This window comes from Choloepus didactylus, chromosome 18 (genome assembly GCF_015220235.1).
Source record: "Choloepus didactylus isolate mChoDid1 chromosome 18, mChoDid1.pri, whole genome shotgun sequence".
NCBI classification, from domain to species: Eukaryota; Metazoa; Chordata; class Mammalia; order Pilosa; family Megalonychidae; genus Choloepus; species Choloepus didactylus.
This window is the reverse complement of record NC_051324.1, coordinates 45,241,343-45,255,339: the sequence shown is the minus strand read 5'-3', so window position 1 is coordinate 45,255,339 and position 13,997 is coordinate 45,241,343. Positions and strand designations below refer to the sequence as shown.

Below are 13,997 nucleotides of genomic sequence, written 5' to 3'. Positions count from 1 at the left end.
TGATGAGCACAAGAGCAAGTTGGTAGTGACAAGGAACTAATCAGGTGACAGGACAGAATGTCACCCCTCATAGTCTCTGCCTCTGGCCTTCCTTGGCCCACACTTTTGGGGTCACATTTCCTGGAGCCACATCTTCCTGAAGCATCATCACCAAGTATGACAAAGTAGGAGACTAGATGGAGAACTAGACAACCTCCTCTTCTCCCAGCCTCAGCCTCCACACCTGGCTCCCCGAGAGCCTCCCACTTCCAAGGACAATGTCCCCAGTCCCTGAGGATCACATCCACCACCCCTCTTACCCTGTTGTCCTCAGCAAGAGCCGAATCTTCCCACGGGGCCCTGGGTTCTGGTGTTCCAGTCTGTCTTACCCCCTACCCATGTCAAATCATCTGGCCCCCTGGAACCATTTTCCTGCCTTAAAAATGGCCTCTGGACTTCACGCTCTCAACCTGCTCAGAGGAATGTGAAGCCAGGGAGAGATGGCTCTTGGAAAGAAAGGTGCTGTGTTGGCTCAAACTCTGAACCATAACCTTTTTTTTGTCAGTTAAGAATCATTCTGGGCTGGATGTCCTGAGTGGAGTGGGCTCCAGGCTTCCAGGGTTTGGAGAATAACTTGGGCTAAAAGTGGGCTTATTGCATTTAAGTGCTGATGGAGCCGAGAGGATGTGGGGGTGGGGGAGTGGACTGCAGGCTGGCAGCCCCTTAGGTTTGCAGTTGGTGTTTCTAATAAGGACCTCGTGGGCCTCAAGCATCCTGTAGTTACCAGGTGGGAGAAGGAGGTTTGCAGAATGCAGGACACTCTGTCCCTGTAAGGGAGAGAGGGGGCCGTGAGAAGGGCCATGCCTAGAGCCCTGGTGCCCTCCCTCCCCCGGTGGCCGAGGAGACCCCACCTCAGGGCTGGTCCTGCCCTGTCCTTTAAAGCCAGTCTGGTCAGAGGAGGAGGGGCAGGGCTGGGGCAGGCAGCAGGGGACCCCAGCCCTGTTTCCTCCTGGGGCAGCAGGGGAAGGGTTAACCTGCCACGGGGTGGGAGTGGGTCAGCCTCCCTGGCCCCAGATCCCCTCACCCAGGGAGGCAGCAGGCAAGGCAGCCCACCTCCGAAGGCTCCGCCAGCCCGACCAGCAGGAAGGGGTTAACGTGCTGCCTTCCTGCCGCCTGTGTCCTGTTACTGCTGAGGCAGACCTGCCCGGCTAGCCCAGCAACTTTCCTCCTGGGTGCGGGTGTCTAGGAGGCAAGCGGGCAGGAGGCAGAGCTGCTACCCATCCCGGGGACCCTGCGCCGCCCTTCTGGGGGGTCTGCATCTCTTAGGAGAGGGCGGGTCTCTGGGACGAGGGTCCGTGGTGGATGGCTCTGGAGACTCTCCCAAGGCTGTGCCACCCCCTGCTGCGCAGGTCGGAGGGTCACTGCAGAGGCCGCCTGGGGCCCCAGGGCTGGGGCCGAGGGAGCCTGCACTGGAGGTAAGCTTGGCCGTGCACCCTCCCTGGTGGCAGTGGTGCCCCCCTGCGTGGAAGCTGGGGGCGGAGAGTGGGCTTGAGGCTTCGTCTTCCAGGTGTGAGGGACGGGGGCTGGGGAGGCACCTGGGGGCTTCTTGCCTGCTGCCCCAGGAAGGAGGACTCAGGGGCGCATTCCCCAATCAGGGGAGAACCCGACTCTTGCGCAGCTCTGCTGACCTGCTTCCCAGTGCCCCGGACCTCGGGCAGTCCCCAGCCCACTCCCAGGACTCACGCGACTGCCCTGGGGCTGCCGAAGTTGTAAGAAGCTTAGATAGCGCTGGCTCCCCTGTCTCTCCAGCAGCAAGGAGCCTGCGAGTTGGGGCACTGCCACTCCCCCCACTGCTCACGCTGGATCTGATGGAGGAGGAGGGCAGGGGCTGGAGCCCTCCTTGGCGGAGGACAGGGAGGGGTGAGGGCCAGCGAGGGGCACGCAGACTCGGGACAAACTGGTGCACTCGGCTGGGCTGATCTGGGCTCTTTCCCTCTCCCCACAGTCCCACCCTGGGGATGCTATTTGCTAGCTTAGTCCTAACTTTTGGGGAATCCCTCCAGGTCCCCCAGGCCTTGGGCTCTGACAAGAGCTCCCCACAGGTCTCCTTGGGACTCTAAATAGGAAAGAACTGACGCTCTCTGCTCCCTGACCCCATCCCACCTCCTGCTGGCCCTGTTCCCCTCTCCCCCAGCCCACGCCCCCACACCTCCGCCTGCTCTCTCCCGCCTCGCTCTCTGCCCCATCTCGACCTGCCTCTCAGCCCTGCCTTCTCAGTGTCCTTCCCTCCACCTGGCAGGGTCTGGCTCAAGGTCACTGCAGTAATTCCACACCCGGCTGCCTGGGGCTGCCGCCGCCGCTGCTGCCTTATCGGCTGCTGGGTTTCTGTTTCACTCCCTTTTATTTCTGGGCATATTGTGTTCAATAAACTCTTTGCTTTTAACACCGCTGGCAGTGCTCCCAGCCGCTCCCTCCCGCGTTCCTTCCGTCCCTCCTCCCTCCCCTTCGTGCTCCCTGGGTCTCACCCTGGCCCCTCTGCCTCCCTACCCTGTCCCTTCAAACCTCAGGGGACAGGGGTCGAAGGCCCTCCTGTGTGTTTCCGAACACCCTCCACTAGCTCCAGTAAGATGGGCCCAAAAGACTCCTCCGTGCCCACCAGGCAGGGCTGCTGGGCCAGCACCCAGGTCCCCAGCAGGCCCCTTCCACTGAGGCCGAGCCCCCAGCCCAGGCCGGGCAGGAGGGCTGGGGCAGCCAGGCCAGGGAGGGCTCCAGAGGAGTCACGGGCCTGACTGGTTCAGCTAGTTCAGCGGCCAGCCCCGGGAGGGCGTGCATGGGGCGGGTTTTGGGGCACTAGTATTTTCCTTCTTGACTCTACCACCAGCCAGCCCGCCTGCCAGTTGGGGAGGTAAAGACAGGTCTGAGTCACTAGTGAGGGGGAGGGCATAAGTTAAACGAGTCGTGGCTGTGCCGTCCCCACAGAAGGCCTGCCACCGGCTGGACGGACAGACAGACAGCAGACAGGTAGGCTCTCCCCCTCAACCCATCCGGTCACCCACGGGGTCCCATCCTCTCTACTGATGCTCTCCCAAGCACCTGGTCTCCTAAGAAACTTGCCAAGGCCTGTGAGGCCTCTTTGAACTAAACCCTGTGCCTGTTCCTTTATAAGCCGGGCTGGGGCAGAGGGAGAGTTGAGTTGTGGGGCTGGGCAGAGCTTTGAAGGGGTGAGGGCAGCCTCCTCTAGATTCCTGCCTTTTGGCAGTCTGGGGAGCAGCTGGCAGCTTGGGCACAGCGGGGCTGGAATGGAGGGCAGAGCAGAGAGGTGAAATCTCCCTGGGTGTTGGGGGAGGGGGCTATGAGGGAGGTGGAGGCTCTGCAGATCCAGCCAGTGTGTAGTGTGTGTGTGTGTGTGTGTGTGTGTGTGTGTGTGTGTGTATTTGTTTGTTCATGGGCTCATCCAGTGCTGGAGGGATGGCAGTGGTAGGTGGATTCCAGTTTTGGTTTGTGATAGGGCCTTGGGGGAACTTTTCCTCTGCCTTGGGCCTTGGTTTGCTTCCTGCAGACCCCCTGGTCCTAAGGCTGTGGGGTGGGCAATCAGTTGTGCAGACCCCCTAGTCTTGAGGCTGTGGGGGGGCAAAGGGCTGACCCTCCTGTCAGCTGGGGCATCAGAGGTCTGCTGTGTGCCCAGGGCCTTGGGAATTTGGGGAGCCCAGACTGACCCTGCCCTCACGGAGCTTACATTCTGGTTGGGAAGGCCAGACTAAGACAGCAAAACAATGTGATGAATTACAAAATTGGGTGACACTGACAATAAATATTGGATTAGTTTTCTGCAGACCTAGGTGTTAGTCCCAGCTCTGCCACCCACATGTGGTATGACTGTGGGCAGGTCATGTCCCCTCTCTGGCCTCAGTGCCCCTGTATATACAATGGGGAGGGGAAGGTGGCTGGACGATCTCTGAGAGTCAGCCTTCCCCCTTTCCCAAATGTTGCTTTCTCTTTTGCCTTCTGACACTGCTCACTGAATTCTCATTTTGCTGGTTCATTCTTCCCTACCCTTCCCTTTGGAGCGCAGACCTCAGCTCAGCCATCACCTCCTCTGGGAAGTCTCCCCGGATTTCCCAGTTTCGATATTCCTGTGTTTCTCCCACAGTGAACAGTGATTGTCTGTTACCCTCTCAGCTGAACGTGGGTGGACCAGGACTTGTGTTCTGTGCCTGGCTCAGCGAAAGCCCCAAAATAGGTGATGAATGAATTAGGCTGCAAAAATTTAATAACATGACAAGAGAGGAAAGAGAGGACTGAGAAGCTGGAGAGGAAAGGTCTTAAACTAGATACTGGCAGAAATGGAAAAGGGAGCCAAGCAGAAGCCGGCAAGTGGGCCGTCCTGGGGGCCGCTTTGGTGACCCCTCTAAGGGCATGGACCTGGGGGAGGGGCTCCTGGGTTACTCCTGGCTCCCCACCTACCAGCTAGGTGATCCCGGACAAGCCACTGAACACTTCTCTGCGCCTCACTCTCCCCATCTGTGAGCAGAGATAATAATAACAGCCTCCTTGTGGTGTGAATGTGAAGACAGGCGAGCATGCAGGGCTCCTGAGCGCCTGCCAGAGGCAGGAGGGACGCTGTGACCAGGCTTCACTAGGTCAGTGCTTGTGTGACCAGCCAGGTGGCCTCGGTCCCTGAGCCCCTGACCCTCTCTTCTGCAGGCCTGTGTGGGACCCGAGGACACAGCCGCCCTGCTGAGAACACAGCGGCCCCTCTTTCGAGACCGTGACCTCGCGACGGTGGCCCTCGGCCCTCCACCTCCGGCCGGGGCGGGGGCCGCCCCCCTCTAGGTCCCCAGCCATGACGACCTCCGCGCTGCGGCGCCAGGTGAAGAACATCGTGCACAACTACTCGGAGGCCGAGATCAAGGTGCGCGAGGCCACCAGCAATGACCCCTGGGGCCCGCCCAGCTCGCTCATGTCCGAGATCGCCGACCTGACCTTCAACACGGTGGCCTTCGCCGAGGTCATGGGCATGCTGTGGCGGCGGCTCAATGACAGTGGCAAGAACTGGCGGCACGTGTACAAGGCGCTGACGCTGCTGGACTACCTGCTCAAGACGGGCTCCGAGCGCGTGGCCCACCAGTGCCGAGAGAACCTCTACACCATCCAGACGCTCAAGGACTTCCAGCACATCGACCGCGACGGCAAGGACCAGGGCGTCAACGTGCGCGAGAAGGTCAAGCAGGTGATGGCCCTGCTCAAGGACGAGGAGCGCCTGCGGCAGGAGCGCATCCACGCTCTCAAGACCAAGGAGCGCATGGCGCTGGAGGGCGTGGGCCTTGGCAGCGGGCAGCTGGGCTTCAGCCGCCGCCACGGCTCCCCGTCCTCCTATAACTGTGAGCGAGCCCCGGGGTTGTGGCTCGGGACAGGGAGGCTCTGCCCCGGGCCCTGGATAATAGCACCTACCTCGGGGGGCAGGGCGGCACCATGAGGTTAAAGCGAGACATGGACTGTGACCTGCAAGGTCCGTAGTTGGTGCCCCACGAGTTAGCACAAACCATAATCATTAGCTGCATGGGAGGGTGGCGTGGGGTGGGGTGGGGAGCACAGGCTTTGGAGTCCCTTATTCTGTCTTTATGAGCTGTGCGATCTGGGCCACCGGCTCTCTCCATCTCGGTGGAGTAGGGATAACATTACCCTCATCGATTGCGAGACATGGAATCAAACGAGACCAGGCCCAGGAATGCCCCTTGCTTCCTGCCAGACACATGGAACACACGTTCCCCTAATCCCCCCGCCCCCCACCCCCGTCAAGAGCACTGCCCTTGGAAATGGGGTGGCCAATGAGCAGTTCTTGGCTCTCCTCTCCCCAGTGGTGGGGGGGTTCCCTGATCTGAGGAATACTTGGGAGTGCCCCCCGCTTCATCAAGTCATTGACAGCTTGCTGAGGGCTTTGAGAGCCACGACCTTGTTTGATTGGCACCTCCCACCCCCTTGGCCCGAAAGAGGATGGGGTCTCTCTGGAAGAGTCCAGGAGCTGGAGCCTGGGGCCCTGGATTCAAGTTCAGTTGCAGGACCCTGGGCCCTGTATCCCACTGTGCACCATCAGTAAACAGGGATTAGAATCTTTCCCAAGGCCGTGGGATGGGAGCTTTACAGAGGCTGCCCAGCACACTGCCTGGCCTGCCTCCCCCGGATCCCCCTCTCTGACCCTCAGCTCCTGGCTGGCAGCTGTCAGAACTCCCCAAGGGGGGCGGGGGGAGCCTGTGAGTCCCAGTGTGGTCACAGGAGCCACGATGGTTGTTGCAGCTTCCTCCTCCTCGCCCCGCTATGCCTCAGACCTGGAGCAGGCTCGGCCCCAGACGTCAGGGGAAGAGGAGCTGCAGCTGCAGCTGGCCCTGGCCATGAGCCGCGAGGAGGCTGAGAAGGTGAGGTTCCCTACAGGGCAGCCTGGGGGGCCCCACAGCTGGGTTGGGGGTGGGGGGTGTGGAGAGGGGACTAGAGGAGGGAGGAGAGGGGCCTGAGCGCCCCACAGCCTTGACTTTAGGCTTCCCCATCCTGGGCCTGAGGCCCCGATCCTGCTCCCAAGGCAGCATGAGGCCTGTGTCCTTGAGTTTGTCCCAGGCAGGCCCTGCCTTTTGTCTTCAGTCCTTGCCAGCTGGGCCTGGGAAGGGCAGCAAGTGTGCAGTCGGTTGGGGGTACATGGTGTGTCTGGGGGACCTGCTACCACCTCATACTGGGGGAGGGGTGAGCATGCTGACAGACCCAGGGACACGCTGACTGCCACCTCCCCATCAACTGCTCCATAAGGCCCCAGGTCCTGCTCTATGGGGTGGCAGGGACAGTCCCCCTGACGTCTCCTCTGCCATTACCTCTGTGGGTCTGAATAGACCTAGCTGAGCCTCATACAGCAGGGCTCGGGGAACCCCTGGGGGACCCAGAAGAGAAAGATCAGTCCTCCTGATTTTTAAACTTCATGTCTGAGGGAGGCAGGAAGGCCACACCCACATTGCCAGGGAGCAGGGGATGCCCAGCCACACTCACCATGGGCATTTCTGTCTCTCCATTCCCCTTACCCAGGGCAGGGCCATGCTGCCCGGCTGGCCCGGTGTTGAGGGGAGCTTTGAGCCAAGTTCGCCCCTCTCTCCTCCCTAGCAGCCGGTCCCCCCAGCCTCCCACAGGGACGAGGACTTGCAGCTGCAGCTGGCTCTGCGCCTGAGCCGGCAGGAGCAGAAGGTAGTGGGCCGAGCCCGTTGGTGCTGGTGCAGGTGCAGGTGCTACAAGGGCACTAACAGGCCCCTCCTGCTTCACCTGGTGGTCCGCGCTGCTCCTGGGGGTGCCTGGTACTAACTGCCCAGCCGCCTCCCACCCTCCTCTCGACTGCAGCCTGGGGTGCTTGGGTGCCCTGGTTCCTTCAAGTCCACCTGGGCTGCTGCTCATGCTCTCCTGGCCCCTTCTGTGCCTTCTGCAGGAGGTGAGGTCCTGGCGGGGAGATGACTCCCCCATGACCAATGGCACGGGGGCCACAGTCCACCACCGGCGGGACCGAGAGCTCCAGAGAGAAGAGAGAAAGGAGGAGGAGAAGCTGAAAACCAGCCAGGTAGGGCAGGGGCTGGGCAAGCCCTGGAAGATAAGTTAGTATTTGGAAAGACTATAGAACAGTGCTTGATATATAACAGGCAAATTTAAGTGTTTATTAAATGAAAATGGGGATAAGGGGGGTATACCTAGTCCCATACTAAGCTGAAAGCAAAATTAAGTTGTAAAGAATCCTGGATTTGAGTTCTAGGTTAGCTGCTAATTCACTTTATGATTTGGGGCAAGTCACTGTTGTGGCCTCAGTTTCCTCCTCTGCAAAATGGGCCTATTGGACAGTTCCCACTCTGACATTCTAGGATTATGTGAGGCTGTCCTTCAGGATTGGGGGCAGGCCTGGGCACCAGGTACTGGAAACACCTTGGGCTCATAGATGATGTACTTTCTGGGAGGGGGGTGGGAGCAAGGCCACCTGCTGGGGTGTCTCTGTCCCCTTTCTGCCCTGGGTTCACGGTAGTCAAGTTTCTCCTGGTTACTGATCTAGGGGGATAGGCTGGTCATAAAATCTGTCTTTGCCCTCACTGTGCTCTTCTCCTGGACTGAGAAACGGGATAGCTGAGGAAGGGGTCAGGCAGGCCTGGGTTCTGCCCCCAGCTCTCTCTGCCTCTTCCAGGCTCTCTGCTCAACTTCAGGCAAATGGTTTCCCTTCTCTGGGCCTCAGATGGCTCCTCTGTAAAATTGGCAAAACACCTGCCCTACCCACCTTGCAGGCTGTTGTAAAAATCAGGTACTAAATGAATGAGGAAACATTTTATAAACTGGAAAGCAATGTACAAAGGTGAGGAATCATTAAGAGATGTTTGTAGAATGAATAAAGGGGAGAATGAGCTGGAGTCAGGCTGACAGCCCAGGGCCTGCCCTCTCACCGGCCCCGCCCACTCCTGAGCTGGGGCTCCTCTCCCCTCCACAGCCCTCCATCCTGGACTTGGCTGACATCTTCGTACCCGCCCCGGCCCTGCCCTCCACACACTGCTCTGCTGACCCATGGGACATCCCAGGTGGGCATGCAGGGCTGCAAGAGGCTCCCAGGTTGACTCCAGAGAGCCCCTTCCTCCCCAGCCACTCGCTGGCACCCGCCTCCCCACACTGAGGACCACCTCCCTGAGCCTCAGGATCCTCTGTGTCATGGGGTCCTTTGGAGGGCAGGGGGAGTGTGCCCTGAAGAGCCCTGCTCCTGAGGAAGCTCAGTCCTCTCTTGCCCTGGCTTTCCTGCCCTAGCCTGTCCCTTACTCGGAAGGTGTCCGAGTTGCCCGAATGGGGGACAGGGGAGGGCAGGCTCCTGGGGTAACTTGCTGAATATGGGCTCCAGCTTGCTGAGTGGGCCCCTGTCAGCATCCCATCTGTGAAGGGGGTCCTCTAGCCCCTCAATGTGGGCTGGGTAACTGGGAAGGGCCTTGGAAAGGGAGGGTAAGGGTGGGCCTGGGGCCATGCCTCTGCCACTCCCATTTCAGGTCTCAGGCCGAGCACAGAGCCCAGCGGCTCCTCCTGGGGGCCTTCTGCGGACCCCTGGTCTCCAGTCCCCTCAGGAAACGCCCTGTCCCGAAGCCAGCCCTGGGACTTGCTCCCTACACTCTCCTCTTCTGAGCCCTGGGGCCGGACCCCAGTGCTGCCTGCTGGACCCCCCACCACAGACCCCTGGGCACAGAACTCCCCCCACCACCAACTCCCCAGCACTGGGGCTGACCCTTGGGGGAGCCCTGTGGAGACCTCCAGCATACCTGGTAAGCGGAAGGCCAGAGGGTGTGGGTGAGGGGCTGGGGAACTTCTGGGTCCCCCTCGCTCAGTGCCAAGGGGGCAGCAGATCCTGTCTGTGTTGGGAAGAGGGCTGCTTCCCTGAGAAGGGGTCAGATGGGAGCTGCTCTTTTTGCCAACCCATCCTATCTCCCTCTTCCTCCTCGGCTAGCTTTAGGTGGGACCTCGACTTTTGACCCATTTGCCAAACCTCCAGAATCCACAGAGCCCAAGGAGAGGCTGGAGAGTACCCCGGCCCTGCCCTCTGGAAAGCCCAGCAGCCCTGTGGGTAAGCAGGAGGCAACAGGACGCTGAGACAGGATAGTGGGGCCACCCAGAGCTGGCCTCTGCTCTCCTCACGGTCCCTGGCCAATCCCTCTCCCCACCAATGACCTCTGCCCTTTCTATTCCAGAGCTGGACCTGTTTGGAGACCCCATCCCCAGCGCCAAGCAAAATGGCACGAAGGAGCCAGATGCCTTGGAACTGGGGGCGCTGGGGGAAGCGCTAACCCCGCCCCGCCGGACTCCTGAGTCCTTCCTGGGCCCGTCCGCCTCTTCCTTGGTCAACCTTGACTCCTTGGTCAAGGCGCCTCAGGCTGCAAAGACGCGGAACCCCTTCCTGACAGGTAGGACACCTCTCTGCCCTGACCTGGTCTCAACACTGGGGTTCCCTGCCCTCTCTCCGCCCCTCCTTTCAGAACCCAGCCCCCTGCTCTAAGATCCTGGCTCTTGCAACCTTCTCCCCGCTCCTCTCCCCATTCAGGGCCATGTCCCCCGCCCCGCTCCAAGGCCCGCTCCCCCGTCTTCGTTCCGCAGGTTTCAGCGCCCCATCCTCCACCAACCCGTTCGGCTGGGGCGAGCAGGGCAGGCCGACCCTGAGCCAGATGCGCACCGGGTCGCCAGCGCCGGGCCTGGCGGCGGCCGCCGAAACACCCCTGGGCTCCATGACCTACAGCGCCTCCCTGCCCCTCCCTCTCAGCAGCGTGCCGGCCGGCGCGACCCTCCCCGCCTCGGTCAGCGTCTTCCCACATGCCGGCGCCTACCCGCCGCCGCCCGCGAGCCTGCCGCAGCCGCTGATGCCCACGGCCAGCCCCGCGGGGCCGCCGAACCCGCCCCCGCAGGCGGCCACCAACCCCTTCCTCTGAGCGCGGCCCCGCCAGGCGTCGGCCGGCGCAGGCGCGCGAAGCCCCGCCCCGCCCCGATGGGCGGGGCTGCAACCGCCGTACCTGGCACGAGGAAGGCGGGAGCTGGCGCAGAGGTGCGGGGTCACACAGGTGGAAACTTGTTCCGGGCCTGAGCTGACTCCTTGCAGCTCCTGAAGCTAGAGACTGGCGACTTGCCGGGGCCAAGACCATGCCCCCATAATAAAGACTAGAACCCGCGTCCTCAGCTCTCACCAAGTGGGCTTTCTGTAGAACGTGGCGGCAGGGTCTGCTCCACAGCGCGGACACCAGCGGCCGCTGGAAACGACTGGACAATCTGGGGCACAAAATTGCTTCCGCTTCCCTTACAGCCTCTCTTATGACCCGACCCCCCACCCCCATCTGGCACCCTCTCATTCCGATGCTCCGCAGGCCCTCAGTCATTTCACTCATTTATCACGCATCGGCACTGGAGATAATTTAACAGCGGTGAACAGTAGCCAACATTTATTGCGCATTCGTTATGTGCTAAGCACTTTAGGTTAGATTATTTCATTTTATCCTTGCGACGACCCTCTGAGGTAGATAATATTGTTCCATTTAAGACTGGCTACAAATTTGGGGAGCCCAGTGCAAAGTGAAAAATGATTTAAGAATTTCAAGATGGCGACAGCGGAGCGTTAAGCCAAGCGCCGAGCTCTCCTGAGTGTGCAGCCCTGTGCGACTGCACGTCTCTGTCATCCATGCTGGCCCTGCTCCCATTTCATAGGTGAGGGCACGAGGCTCAGAGAGTTTAAGGGGCAGCCTCAAAGTCACAAAACTAGCACAGAGTGGGGCTGGATTTCCTAGTCAGACAATCGGTCTCCACATTTGGGCGCTCCCAGGCTGGGATTTAATTCAGCAAATATTGACTGACTGCTGTGGACTAAGTAAGTACTGGGCTAGCCTGGGAGGGATCCAAGAATTGCTAAGCTCACACCCTGGAGGACTCAGAGCAGGGGAGCAGACAAGTCAGGGGCATTTAACAAAGCTGCAGCACAGGCTTTGCAGGGGACTCCACACCCCTTTGTTTTACTGAGTCACCTTAAAGCTGACTCTGACCCCACCCCCTCCCCTTCACTAGGGCTGCTGAGAAACTCCATCTCAACCCAGATGAGGGAGTCCTCCCTGTCCTGGCGACTTAGGTGAAGTCTGGGAAACCAAGTGGGGACAGGGCCTGGTACCTCATCCAAGGGGTCAGCTTGGTCACCCTCACTCCTTTTCTATTCGATTCTCTCTGACCACTAGATGCCAATGTCCTGGCCCCAGAGCCCTCAGTGCTCAGGGTCTGGCCTGGCAGGTAGCCTGCTGCCAGCCCCCACACCCCCTGGGTTGCTGGGAACAAATGGGCCTTGCAGAGGCCAGCAACAAAGCCGGGAGGTGTTGCTGAGACATTTAGGAATACAACCCTGGCCCTCCTTCCTGAAGTGGGAGCAGGGAAGGAGCTGCTTTGTTTTTGGGTGATGGGGGGGAGTCCCACCGTGACTGTTACAGGTACACACCTACTTAGGAATCAGAACAGCCAGGTTCAAAGTTTTGCACTTAATGATAACCACTTAGTAATAAGTGGTTATGCTCTCTGACCTTGAGTAAATTGCTTAACCTCTGTGTCTCTGTGCCTCTTTCCTTACTTGTCAAATGGGAACACAAGTTCCTTTCTTATGAGGTCGCTGGGTGGATCCTCCCAGGCCTGTGCCCATGTGGCCCAGTGCCACCCTCTTCAGAGACTGACCACGGGGGATGAACCTCCCATGCCCCCACCCCCACTCATTCCTGGTTTGCCAGGCAGTGCCCAGAGTACCCATCTGTCCTCTGCCCACCCCAATCTGGAAAGGCTCCATCCTTCTTGGTCCCTCCTCTTCTAAACTGGCTCTTCCCTGAGGACATCCTCCTTGAGGACTTCCCAGGGGTACTGTTTCATAGCCCACGAAAAAAAGGGATTGGTGGCCTTGCTGCCCAGATCTACTTCCAGGCCATCTTCCTCTTGTGAAATCCCTGGTGTCACAGGGCTCTCCTGCCTTCTCCCTGCCTGCGGCTGCCACTCGGCCTCATTCTTTGGATGCTTCTGTCCTGGCTCACACAGCCTTTTCACCCACCTCTTGCCTCATCCCTGTGTGACCCCATTATCCAAGAGGATGACCTCTCTGCCCCTTGACCTCTCGGCTTCCCTTGTCCACAGTCACAGTTTGGAGCTTGTCATTACCCCAATTTCCTCCACATTCAAGGCAGGCCTCCTGTTCTCTGGTCTTAGCTTCTTTCCTTCCAGCTGGAGCAGGCTCCAAAGGAGCACGCACCAGACCCTCCAGCCTGTGGACCCCTCCCTCTCCCCCTCGCACCACCTGCCCAGGAAGCACAGGGTATCCATGCTCTCTTCTCTCCCCGATATCTTCCACCATTTTCTCTCCACCGAATCCTTCCCATTGATATTGATCATAAGTAGCTTCATCCATCTGGAAAGTACCTTGCTATCTTTTCCCCTCACATCAAGCTCCATCTTCTATTTCCCCTTGACTTCCCTCACTCCTCACTCTCTCCATTCTGCATCATTCTCACCCTGGCTTCACCAAGCCCACCAGTGGCCCCCAGGTTGCTAAGGCCAGTGGACCTTCTACTGTCCCATCTTAGCTGACTTCAGGAGCCTTTGACCATGTGGACCCTCCCTCCTCCTGGTAGCCCTCTCTCCCGTTGCCTCTGGGACCCACCCTCTCCTGGTTTGCCTCTGTGTCTTCCGCAGGCTCACTTCTGAATTTCTCAAGCCTGGGCCTAGGTCCTCTTCCCGCCTCACACTGCTGCTCCCCCACACCCACGCCGTCTCCACACTCCCGCCACCCTCTCCTATTGTCATCACCACCGGAAAGTCTTCAAGGCACCTCCAGCCAACATGTCCAAATCCAACCTCATGACCCCCCACCTGGGCTTCTCCCTGTGTCCTCCACTCAAAAAATGGCCCCACCCTCCATTCTTACATGTCCCCACCTGCAAGTCACCTGACACCCCCATCCCTTCCCCAGTAATCCTAACCGTATTTTGCTCTTCAGCAGACCTCCAGTCCTTCTCTCTCCACCTCCACCACCCTGGTGCAGGACCCCACCACCTCCTGTGGGTCCTGCTCTGGCGTCTTAATGACTCCTGCTTCCACTCTGGCCGCTTCCCAATCCATTTCCCAAGGCAGCCAAGAGGGATCTTCCCAAATGCCGATATGTCTGGGTTGTGCCCTTGCCTAAAGTGCTTCAATGACTTCCTTCTGCTCTCATCCAGAACCAAGACCCCTTCCCACAGTTCACAAGTCCCTCCAAGGCTTGGCTCCCACCCTCCTCCTCAACATTTTTCCCCTTAACTTTTTATTTTGAAATACTTTCAAGCATACAGGCCTGTTGCCAAAATAATACAAACCCTGAACAGAGAACTTCAACCCTCTCCAACCTTTTAACCTCATCTACTGCCGGTCTCACCTTTGCTCCCTGTCCCCCAGCCATGCCAGCATCCTGCATTTCCTCGGCCCCAACTCACTGCCATGCCACGGGG

The 13,997-nt window shown here is 59.5% G+C and overlaps 1 protein-coding gene across 3 annotated transcripts; it reads left to right on the top strand.

The window, feature by feature from the left end:
- Positions 1–1,093: 1,093 nt before the first annotated feature.
- On the top strand, positions 1,094–12,070 carry EPN3 (epsin 3). Of its 3 annotated transcripts, none has more exons than XM_037810358.1 (10): positions 1,094–1,454; positions 4,684–5,360; positions 6,274–6,392; positions 7,123–7,200; positions 7,436–7,564; positions 8,471–8,558; positions 9,012–9,281; positions 9,464–9,580; positions 9,705–9,917; positions 10,108–12,070. In XM_037810358.1, the coding sequence occupies exons 2-10, from the start codon at positions 4,823–4,825 to the stop codon at positions 10,434–10,436; spliced, it is 1,881 nt and encodes a 626-aa protein (XP_037666286.1). In that variant the 5' UTR covers positions 1,094–1,454; positions 4,684–4,822; the 3' UTR covers positions 10,437–12,070. The 3 variants fall into 3 exon arrangements, with proteins under 3 accessions (XP_037666286.1, XP_037666284.1, XP_037666285.1); XM_037810356.1 differs by having other exon boundaries at positions 7,120–7,200; XM_037810357.1 differs by lacking the exon at positions 1,094–1,454 and adding an exon at positions 2,157–3,000 and having other exon boundaries at positions 7,120–7,200.
- The last annotated feature ends 1,927 nt before the right edge of the window (positions 12,071–13,997 follow it).